At 51.5% G+C, this 11431-nt stretch overlaps 1 protein-coding gene across 1 annotated transcript; it reads left to right on the top strand.

The window, feature by feature from the left end:
* Positions 1-5517: 5517 nt before the first annotated feature.
* RGS16 (regulator of G protein signaling 16) lies at positions 5518-11162 on the top strand. The gene is made up of 5 exons (XM_004013851.6): positions 5518-5672; positions 6566-6676; positions 7447-7511; positions 7805-7971; positions 9263-11162. The coding sequence occupies exons 1-5, from the start codon at positions 5629-5631 to the stop codon at positions 9482-9484; spliced, it is 609 nt and encodes a 202-aa protein (XP_004013900.3). The 5' UTR covers positions 5518-5628; the 3' UTR covers positions 9485-11162.
* The last annotated feature ends 269 nt before the right edge of the window (positions 11163-11431 follow it).

Below are 11431 nucleotides of genomic sequence, written 5' to 3'. Positions count from 1 at the left end.
TTTCTAAGATTCAGCGTGTGGAAGTGAGATGCTCTCAGAAAAAATGACACTTGTGACAAAAGTGCAAAGGGGGATGGTGAGAAAGAGGAAGACAGAAACCCAGGGTGCTTAGGGAACCCTCCTATTTCGGAACTGGTAGTAGTAGGGTGAGATGGGGCTCATCTATGGCCACTGATTTGTTTGGTACTTTAGGGAACGCATCCACATGCAAGCACAGGCCCCACAGGGAGGGGTCTAGAACAGCACACTGCAGGGGGACCCCAGGCACTGGGAGAATGCAGGGTTCAGAGACAGGCAGGCAGTCTGGCAGAAGTGTGGGGTAAAGCAAATCATCACAGCCAGGCAGGCAGGCCCCTCTGAGTGCAGCACACCACACAGCGGCAAGTGCAGGGCCTGTAACGGGCCACGGGCCGCATGAAACCACGAGAACGCATCTGGGGGCTCCATCTACCAGCAGGAGGGTGAAGAGGAACAAAGGCCTCCCCAAGGCCCACATAGCCCAAATGGGAACTGGAGATCTGCCTCCCTTGAAAGCCACCCCTGGGTTCTCTCCAAGGTAGGAGCCAGGGTCCTCATGAGCAAAGAGGGCTGGGGAGGCATCGCTGGGAAGGGAGGCGGGGCAAGGCAGCTGAAATGAGCTTTCCTGAAAAGATAATAAAAGCCCAGATGTTAGCTGAGGGACTTTAGCAGAGAAAGGTGCCTCGGCAGTCACACGTGGGAATCACACACACAAAGGACAGAAGAAGCAGACAAGTCCAGAGCCAGTGATGACACACAGCCGAGGGCGAAAAAAAAGAAAAAAGAAAGTGGGAAGTGTGAATGGTGGGAAGAATGGGGAGCAAGGAAGAGGGGTAGGAGGAGGATACAGGAGAGAAAACCACGGAAGACAGAAGATGAAGGGTAACATTCTTCCCAAGCCTCTGCTTCATTCATCTCACAGTGATGAATTCTGAGCTCTAGAAAACATCACACACAGATGGGATGGTGTATGTTAGGAACTCAGGATCTGGAGTTGGGCTAAGAGCAAAACCCAGCTTGACCACTCGCTAGCTGTGTGAGGGCAGCAAGTGACTTAACACACCTCTTCCAGGGTTTACTCAAATGTAAAATGAGGACAAGATAGAACCTGCTTTATGGGGTAATTACGAGAACTGCAGATAGTTCAGGGGAAAGAAAGCACATAGAACAGAGCCTGGCACACAGGTAGTGTTCAATAAATGTTAGCTATTATGACCTTTGTTGATACAGAAGCCAGCCAGCCAACATTCATAGAATACACACCAAACCAGGCATGCTGCCAGGAGCTGAAGATAAAAAGAGGACCAAGACCATGACCCCTGCCCTTCAGGAGCTCACAGAGCAAACAGACTGGGAATCAATTCTGAGTTCAGGACAACATAGGGAGGAGAAAGTCCCAGAGATGAGCGAGCACTTGAGCCCAGCCTCAAAAATAACAAACTCAGGTGAACACAAGTCCTGTGGTTGTAGGCCTCAGACTAGTGTTTGCCTCTGATGTGGGGTGTGGTGGGAGGTTGGCTGGAAGGAGCATGAAGGTTTCTAGGATGATGGAAGTGTTCCATAGCTTGATTGGCTCTTAGGTAAAATGCCATCCGGCAAGCTGGCATGGTGAATGATGGCTACGTGGGTGTCTACATTCATCAAAACTCATGAGCTGAACACTTAAGATCTGTGCATTTACTATATGCTAGCTGCATCTCAATCTGTGTAAATTAGTTTACTGAAAATAAATCTTAAAGGAATGCCATTAAAAGGAATGACATAATGCCATTTGCAGCAACATGGACGGACCCAGACTGTGTCAGCCTGAGTGAAGTAAGTCAGAGGAGAAACAGCGCATGACATCCCTTATATGTAGAATCTGAAACAAGAAATGATACAAATGAACTTACTTACAAATAAGAAGGAGACTCACAGACTCAGAAGAGGAACTTATGGTTGCCTGGGGGAAGGGATAGGGAGTTTGGGAAGGTCATGTACACACTGCTATATTTAAAATGGATAACCAACAAGGACCTACTGTACAGCACATGGAACTCTGCTCAGTGTTACGTGCCAGCCTGGATGGGTGTGTGTGTGGGTGGGGGAAAATGGATCCATGTGCATGTATGGCTGAGTCTCTTTGCTGTTCACCTGACATTACCACAGCATCGTTAATCGGCTATACCGCAATACAAAGTGAAAAGTTTGAAAAAAAAAAAAAAATGAGTAGAACTGGGATTGGAGGGTCCTTCAGAAACCAAGAAAGTGTTTTCATTTCCTCTAACCACTTTCAGTAGACAAAGGTCCTGTCTAGACCTCAGTCGCCTTGGAAAGAATGGCCAGGGAGAGCTGAAAGAGATGGACGGCCATGTGGCTGCGACCTTGTGGATGTTGAATCCTGACCCCAGATGACCCAGGTGCAAAGCTGTGTCTGCGCAGTCTCCATTAAAGAGAGTGCATCTGCTCTGGGCTCACAGGGCAAAAATGAGGTCAGGTTCTGTCAAAGCCAGTGCAATTCAAAGGCGAGCTCAACTTGCTGGATTGACAGCAACTGTTTAGTCATTACTGAAATTGCAGACATGAACCGACCTACCTGCTGGGAAGAGAATTTGGGATAAACCGTGAACTTCAAAAACTTTCTGCCTGGAAACTGAAGGGGTAACCATGGCAACTGGAGGCAGGTTGAGCTCGGAGAGGGCTCTTCATCTTGAGCAGGGAGCTTTGTGCTCCTGGATTCGCCCTTCTGCGCACCATGCATCAATCCCTTTGTCTCTTTCACTTTCTTTGCTGAATGAAAAAGTACTAGCTCAGGAATCTGGACACTGGGCCCAGGGTTCAGCTGTTTTCAGCTCCAGTGCCCTTAACTAAGTGTCTTAACCACTGCCGTTTTGTTGTCTGCAGAATGGACACTTAAAAGCTCCTTTGGCCTATTCATGGGGATACAGAAAGAACAGGAAGGTTTGAAGAGGTTTTCTGCCTAACCACTATTCTTGTTGTCATGCGGCCATATCCATGCTGATTCCAACGTGGCACTACTGAGGATAAGACCGAGGGTACAATCCATCCATAAACTCACCTTTATTGCTTGGAGAAAAGCTATCCCAGACACCACCTACATCCCCATTCGGCAGCTGTGTGATAAAAGTGTGCACTGGGGCAGGGGTGGCACCAGGTGAAAAAATAGCCATCATCCCAGTTAATGCGTCATCGTGTGGACCAAGGACCGTGCTGAGCAGCAGACGTTCACAAAGGCCTCCTTCCGTGGCCTCCTCCCACGCCTTGCCCATTGCCCTGCCCCACACCAGTCTGGCCCCGGACTTGTGAGAGAGGCAGAACAAGAGCTAAGGCGGGCAAGACCGGGTGCAGGCGGATCCGGCACCTAAGATGGCACTGCTGCCTCTAAGCCTGCGCTCCCGGAACCAAGCCTCTAATGGGCTGGGGGGCTGGGGAGGGCTCAGCTCTGGCTTCAAAGTGAATCAGCTTTTGACTTCCTGGGTCAGCTCCCGCAGGCGCTGCCTTCAAAAAGGAAACTGCTCTAAGATCCCCCACATGGTTCTGATTTGGGCATCATTTCCTGTGGTCATGCCTTGTTTCACAGCCTTCCTCCCCTCTTCCCCTCTGTGGTTTTTCGCCTTTCCCTCCCTGACCAACTTTTCTGGGCCTTCTCATGGGTTCTGTCAGGGGAGATCTCTTCTCCTGTGTCCTCTCTTTTCCGACCCTTTACTTCCAGGCCTCATTGAGAAATAGCAACTCTCAAATGCCCTTTGTGAAATTAACACCTAAACTCCCAGAGTCACAAAAAACGTGCTATTGAGCCTTATCCTTTTTGTCTAGCAACCCTTGTATCCCTACTAAGTAAATCTGAGAGTGAAGGCTGACTGAGTGCTGACTACGAGTTGAACGCTGTCCCAAGCACCTTCTGGGTGTGGTCACAGGTGCTGCGTGCGTCTCCCAGATTTCCTTCTGGGACCAGATCCCCATTCCCCAGGGTGCTGGCTGCTGCAGGCTCACAGCAGTCTCTCTCAGTTGCTGCCTTGACAGAGGGAATGCCTGGTTTTAAATGAGGTAGTCCAACGAACCGATAACATGGGGTGCAAAGGCCCGTCCCCTTGCTTCAGTGGGGGACTGCTCAGAAGGGCCATCCCACTCCAGAGCACCCCCTGGGACCCATTTCGGCATTTGCTTCCTCCCTCTGCCGGGCCCTGTTTCCCTCCCACCCTCTTAGTTCCCAGAACTCTCCCCAGTGAGTCTCTGCCTCAGAGGAACCGAGTTTCCTGTTTCCTAGGGAATTCAAACTAAGAATTAAATGTATTTAGTTCTCACAACAACTTTATGAAATAAGTGCATGATTTATTCTAGAGACAAGGAATGATTTACTCTAGAGACAGAGGCATGGAATGGTTAAGAAGCTTGTCTAAGGTCTCCCATCAGTAAATGCAGGAGCCCAGATTTGAAACTGAAAAATCTAGATCTTACACTCAGGAGCAGCCTGTTTTGCATTGCATTGCAGGTGGATGCTTTAACACTGAGCCACCGGGGAAGCCCTCACGTGCAGCCTCTTAGTAGCAATCCCAAAGGGAAGCATCAGGAAACGGGGAAACTGGGGAGAGAGGCAGGGTATTTATTACCTGTATCTCAGAGATGAAGATGCTGAACTAGCTAACAACTGCTTAAAGGCAGGATCACTCATTAGTTACTGAAGTGTTGGGATTTGAAGAGGACCAGCAGAAAAAGTATGGTAAGTTCATATTTGAATTCCGGCAGAATACTCATTGTGCGACTTTGAGCAAATTATTCAACCTGAGTCTTAGTAACAAGCACATAGTAGATGCTCAATAAAGCCAGCACCCACCTCCCCCCCCCCCCCCCCCACCCCCACCCGCACTTTTTGTCTGCTGTTTCTAACTCTGTTCTTGGGCAAGTCTTTTTAACGTTCTGACTCAAGTTTCTTCATCTATAAAATGAGGTGATGATGACGAAGGGCTTACTTGGTTGACCCAAGACCATCTGGGTAAGAACACAGTAAGTGGAAGTTATCAGTATAACCATGGGGCTGTGCTGTCGGGCTTGCACCCTGTGCTCGGGTCGTTAGGGCCGAACAGGCTCAGGCTTGAGCTGTGATCGACACCAGGTGTACCTCCCCTATCCACCACCCCTACGCAAATTCTCCTGGCATCGCTGAGTGGGTTTCCTGCTTTTACTAGCGGCCGGCGGTTTTTTTTTTTTTTTTCCCTACTAAATTGGGTGCGCGCGTCTTATCTCCGTGTGACTTCTCTGCCGCTTCTCCCTCCCCACGCCGGCGGCCGCTCGGAGGAGGGGGCAGCCCCGTGAGCACCCCCGCGGGGCGAAGGTTGCACCCGGCGAGAGCGCATCCTGGGCCCGGCGCCCCGCCCGGTCGAGCTCCAGGCCCCGCCTCCGCTTTCGCCCGCGCTGAGTACCGCTCTCCGATTGGTTGGCGGCGCGCAGCCTCTCCGCCCCCTACAAGGGAATAAAAGCCGCTGGCTCTGCGAATTCCGTATAGTAAACCCAGACAGGCGCTGGCCGCCGTTCTTCTGTCTTCGCGTTCTGCGGTGCCCGCTGGAGCCCGCTACCATCGTCCCCAAGACGTGCTGCCCTGCATCCGTAGCCATGTGTCGCACCCTGGCCGCCTTCCCCACCTCCTGCCTGGAGAGGTAAGAGCAGCTTGTCCAGTTGCCTGGGGGAAGAAGAACAAATCCCACCAACCTTAGGGAGTGAAGCGGCAGGCTTGCAGACCTGTGTGGTCTGGAGAACAGGATGAAAGTGACTTCAGAGGCAGAGGTCAGCTTGGTTCCACGTTCTCAGATGCCTCTCTTAGATTCTCAGGGAAGGACGGGTGACGGGAACCGAGAAGGCAAAGCGAAGGGAGGCAGGGGGACCACTGTTTACTGCCATTCCCCGTCATTCCTCTGACAAGTGGTGGTTCTGCTCAGGTGACCTACTGCAGGAAGACTGCGGTGGCATCGCCAGGCAAAACTGAGTCTTCCCCAGTTTCTTAAGCACTTGGTTTTCATTCTAAGTTATAGATTTAAGGGCATGGCCTCCTCTGATCCTGGAAATATAGGGAACTGTTTTACAGGCCCTCAGTGAGGGATGTCCCCACTTCCCAGGGTGCTACACACCCACTCCAGTCTTTGCTGGAGCCGGTGGCTGGGAAGGAAAAAGTAAAGATGAAGGCAGAAATCAGCTTCCACACAGCTCCGAAAATATCTGTGGCAAGCCTAGAGAGTACTGAATTGCCTTCTGCTAAATCAACAGGCACAAAAAGTGTGACTTAAGTGGGGAAAAAGCCTATGTTTGCTATACTGCAAACCCCCAAACTGAAAGACAGTCCAATCACGGCTCAGATATTGCAGTCATTGTTTCTGGGCTCATGATACTGATGAGAGAGGTGAAGCGTAAGCCCTGGGAACAGCTGTGGGTTCCCAGAAACCCTCAGGCTTGGAATTTGGGTGGCACAAACCTGTACTCTTCTGGGACTTCATGGATCTCTCTGCCCTGGCTGAGCAAGGGGAGAATCCTCACGAGCTCATGCTTTGCCTTCCAGAGCCAAAGAATTCAAGACACGGCTGGGGATCTTTCTTCATAAGTCAGAACTGGGCTCTGATACTGGGAATGTTGGCAAGTTCGAGTGGGGCAGTAAACACAGCAAAGAGGGGTAAGTCCCGCCAACCAGCCTGGAGCCCCTAGAGGGAAGGAGCCAGATTTAGGAAGGGAGCCCTGAGAAGGAAAACACTAGGAGAAATTAGGACATACCATCGTGGACCTTGGTGACCTCTTCCTAGAGATTGTAATGGAACTTCTTGCTGGTCTGCTATGGCTGTCTGGCTCATGGGTGACTGGGTGGATGGCTCCAGCCTTCTAAGTCCACCAACAAATGAAGATACCCAGGGTTGGAATGTCTAGTTACTAGATTCTCCCGTCTGGAGATGCCATTGCATGTGTGACGAGGGCAAGGGCAGGGCCCAAGGCCACTGGACTCTGCTGCTACTTGCATGCAGCTTACTGGGAAGCCCTGTTATATTGACCATCAACTGTGGCAGGTGCTGTGCTGGACTCTGGGGTTGTGGGTAGGCATAATCTCTATTCAGGAGACCCTCATTTCCTTGAGAAAGTGTACAGAACAAACTGAGAGGGGAATCGGAGGAATTTTGGACAGCAAAAACACAATCTTAGATATTTACTGAGGGCTGGAAGGTCCCTGCTCTGGTTTCTGGTTACTAGATTGTCCTCTAGAAAACTCAACCTTTTCCCTAAACCTCAGCAAAAAGTTGGGGAGTTTGAGGAGTCAGCTCCGGTAGTTTTACTGAGCAAGCCTCCGTGTGGATTATACAACTTCAGAGTTCTGGCTAGGATTTGTGCTATGTATTAGTTTGTTGTTGTTGTTTTTTAAATTAAAATCTTGCCCCCCCCCCTTTTTTTTTTTAGCAAAAACTTCTCAGAAGACGTGCTGGGATGGAAAGAGTCATTTGACTTGCTGCTGAGCAGTAAAAGTGAGTTGTGTCTGTTGTGTCTGTCTGTGGATGGCACACGGGTGGCACATGGGTACCCATGTGCTGCAGAGCCAGCCTGAGGATGCTGAGAATGTGGGCAAAATAATAGTAATAGTAATAATAATCCCTTACTGTGTCAGCCTCTATCCAGAATACAAAGGCAGGTCCTTGTTTGAGAAAATTACATCCCCAAAATAGAGCCCTTAACTACAATTGCTGTCTCTTCTTCTTTTATTCCCGGCTGGCTGTCCCCGCTGTCTGACCTGTCTCTTCCTCTCTCCCTGCAACCCCAGATGGAGTGGCCGCCTTCCACACCTTCCTGAAGACAGAGTTCAGTGAGGAGAACCTGGAGTTCTGGCTGGCCTGTGAGGAGTTCAAGAAGCTCCGGTCTGCTACCAAGCTGGCATCCCGGGCTCACCGGATCTTTGAGGAGTTCATCTGCGGTGAAGCCCCCAAAGAGGTCAGAGCCATGACACGTTCCAGGGATCCTGCAGACCCTGCCTGCTCCCTCCCCACTGAGAACTGGGGATGATCAGGGGCCAGTAAGGGAAGGGCCAGGTTTAGAAGCAGAGTGGCCTTATCTGACACAGGAGGCTGGAGATCAAAAAAGCCAGGCTCCAGGCCACCCCTGGGTACCGTTACCCTCAGATATCACTGGGACTGGAGGGGTTGGCCAGGGGTTTTGGCTTCTGTCCACACCTACCTTTGTAAACTAAGCCCTTTTTAGAGACTCAGAATACTTAACACAAGTGTGGAGACAGGTCATCGTAGGATAACCTGACTCAGTCACTCAGGTCTGTGGTTGGTGACCCTTTCAACCTTCCCTCTGGCCTCCACCGTGTTTGATAAGGAATATGATGCCACCTCTTGGAGAGAAGGAAGTAATGGCTTGTCTTTGTATCTTATATTGTATTTATTTTCTGAGCATTTTTATTTCTCCCATGAAGATATGTTGGGCACCAGTTACATGCAAGGCACATTTATAGTCCTCAAGGATATGGCAGTGAACACAAAGCCTCTACCCCAGTGAGAGAAGATGACAGTAACCAATTAAATAATTATTGCCAGGGGGTGCTCTATGCTCTGATAAAAAGAAAGCAGGCTATGAGAGGGAGGACCAGGGTACAGGGTCGGAGGATGAGACACAGGAAAGAGAAAATACAAAGATCAGAGAGTGCCTTTGTGCTCACAGGCCAGCAAGTGGGCCCGTGTGGAGCGGGAAGTGAGAGAGAGTGGGAGGTGATGTCACACAGGTGGCAGGCGGCCAGGTGCTGGCCCCGGTAGCCTTGTGGGCTCAGCACCCATGTCGGCCTTTTCTCGGAGTGATGGGGAACAACAGAACTGCTAGCAAACTGGCTTGTGCTTTGTGAGGCTGTCTTTGCTGCTAGGTGGAGAACAGACCCTGGGGTTCAGGGGAGGAGAGAGAGACCCAATAGCAGGTGCTGGCAGTAGCCTAGGAGAGAGGTGGTGATGACTCGAACCTGGGTTGTCACAGAGAAACAGGTGAAACGAGGGTGGATCTGTGCCCATTCTTAACATCTCCTGGGTGGTTCTGAGAGAGTGGAGAGTAGTAGGGAGGACAGGCCCAGAGCTGAAAAGCCCACTGATGGTCAACTCAGCAGAGCCCCAGTTCCTGGTTCAGAACCCAGTGCTCCTTCCACTGCCCCCCGCCAGTCCTCCCAGGCCTGCCAGTCCCCTCACCCTGGCTCTGAGCCCCCCACTCACCCACGTGCTTGTGCTCCTTCCCACAGGTGAATATAGACCACGAGACCAGGGAGCTGACCAGGACGAACCTGCAGGCCGCCACGGCTGCATGCTTCGACGCGGCGCAGCGGAAGGTGCGAGCCCTGATGGAGAAGGACTCCTACCCGCGCTTCCTGAAGTCCCCCGCTTACCGGGACCTGGCCACCCAAGCCATGGCCGCCTCTGCCTCCCCGTCCAGCGGCAGCCCAGCTGAGGCCTCGCACACCTGAGCCTCAGGGCCTGGAAGGAGCCAGCCGGGCAGAGAGATTGAGTCACCCACCCCCAAGGTGCTGTCCCCTTGGGGGAGGCAGGTTCTGCAAAGCAAGAGAGGACAGCGAAGGAAAAAGCTGACCCGGTGACACCCTCACCTCCAGATCCTTGGGACTGAATTCCGTGCGTGAGAGGGTCACCCCACTTCTAGGACCTGTGGGCCAGGGCTGAAGATGAGGGCTGTGTGGGGCTTTTAAGGGGGGGAAGAATGATGGTGCAAGAGTCATCATTGGCTCTGGCCATTCTCAACAGGACAAGGGATATTTCCAGGGGGCTTTGCGAAATGCATGGATAAAGGGGAACTTGAAAATGAGGGAGAGAAAGACAACCAGCTTAGCCAGTTTTGCCTGTCGAATGGTTGACCTGTTTTCCTAATTTCCAGACTGTCCTGGGCATGAAGGGAGCCATGGATGGTGGAGTCTTCTCATCCTGTCCTCCTCACCTGCCTCTGGGCTATGGCGGGGTTGGGGGGTTGCCTAGCTTGCACCTCTCAACCTGGCAGTGTCCAGCCTGGCAGTCTTGTCAAGGCCAGAGTACCGATGTGATGCTTGCCCCGAATGAGATATTTACCTCAAAAACTGGCTTTCAAGCCCCTCTCCAAATCAGTAGAGAGCCCCGAAAACAGGCCATCTTGCCCATGCGAAATGAACCTTGGTGCTCTTGGTGGGTTCTTGCGGGGGCCTCTGACTCCATGGATGCCACCGGGTCCACCTGTGAGCAGGACCTGCTGAGAGCCTCTTGCTGGGATGTGTCCCCTCTTAGCTCTGAGCTGCCTGGAGCAAGATGTGGGGCCTCTTGGTGAGCGACTAGTCCAGCCCTTATGCTGGGCAGGGTGGAACAAGGGGGAAAGGGCTCCTGGGAGACAAACCTCATGGCAGTTCCAGAAAGTCCTGTTTAAATCAAGCTAATATTTTATTTTTGTGAGGATGAGAACAGGGAAAAAGAGATTCCCCAGGATGGAAGGGGAACCTTGTGTTTCTTTCCTATAGCTTGTTGGGGTGTACTCATTGGGTGTTGATGAGAAATGAGGCAGGGACCTCGATGAACTTGGATAGCCTGTAGAAGCCGGGAATGAAACTGGGGTGGAGAGAGGCTGCTGGGAAGAGCAGGACTAGGGGAAATCAGAACCTGCTTGTCACCCCAGGGCATCACCAAACACCCATTCCCTGGTGGGACTTCTGCCCCAGCTGGGCTGGGGAGGTGAATTAACCAGGCAGCCCCTCTTGCCCCCAGGGAATCCACACTGTTCTCTCTGCGCTAGGAGCTCCTCCAGGAGAAAAGTATTTAAGCCTAACATATTGTTGGTTTTGAGACAATGGTCATGGCACATTATTTTTTATTGCTGTTGTTGTGTTGTTGCTATTGTTATTTATTGTTATTTGTGCGTCTGCCTCTCCTGGAAAATCCACAGGAGGTGGTAGCCTGGCTGTCTCCCTCTTTCCAGCAGACGCTACCTCTTGAAGTGCTGGGAACCTCTTGGCGCCCGCCAGGAACTCCTCGCCGTTTAAATATTTATTTATTGTTGACCACGGGAGCTGGTTTCCTAGATGTGAATGATGTACTTATTCAATCCCCGTTTTCCTATTGCAGCATGTTATTTTATTGTGAAATAAAAATAAAACCCAAAAGTGAGATCAATCCTGTCTGCAAGGGCTGTGTGGTCGGGGGAAGAGGGAAGGGAAGTGCTCAGGGTTGGGGGTGCCTTGTGGGAGAGCTGGTCTCCAGAAATGTCACAGGACACACGGGGAAGCTTGCTGGTATATGGGCAGAGGTGCACGTCCAAGGCCCAAGTCTAATGGTGGCCTCCAGGATGGTAACTTCCTTCAGCTGGTGACGACCCAGCTCATGTCAAGCTGTTGTGTCCTATTGATGGTGAGCCTAGCCTGGGACCTGGGACCCTTTGCAGC

The sequence above is a fragment of the Ovis aries genome, chromosome 12 (genome assembly GCF_016772045.2).
Source record: "Ovis aries strain OAR_USU_Benz2616 breed Rambouillet chromosome 12, ARS-UI_Ramb_v3.0, whole genome shotgun sequence".
Classification (NCBI taxonomy): Eukaryota; Metazoa; Chordata; class Mammalia; order Artiodactyla; family Bovidae; genus Ovis; species Ovis aries.
Note: the sequence above shows the minus strand (reverse complement) of the source record. Positions and strands in the feature narration are given on the sequence as shown.

What these genes read in the sequence shown, in the direction of transcription:
- RGS16 (XM_004013851.6), top strand. Translation starts at nt 5,629, where the DNA reads ATGTGTCGCACCCTGGCCGCCTTCCCCACCTCCTGCCTGGAGAG. An exon ending in CTTGCTGCTGAGCAGTAAAA is followed by an intron (nt 7,512 to 7,804) that starts GTGAGTTGTGTC and finishes CTGCAACCCCAG; the next exon opens with ATGGAGTGGCCGCCTTCCAC. An exon ending in GCGGTGAAGCCCCCAAAGAG is followed by an intron (nt 7,972 to 9,262) that starts GTCAGAGCCATG and finishes TCCTTCCCACAG; the next exon opens with GTGAATATAGACCACGAGAC.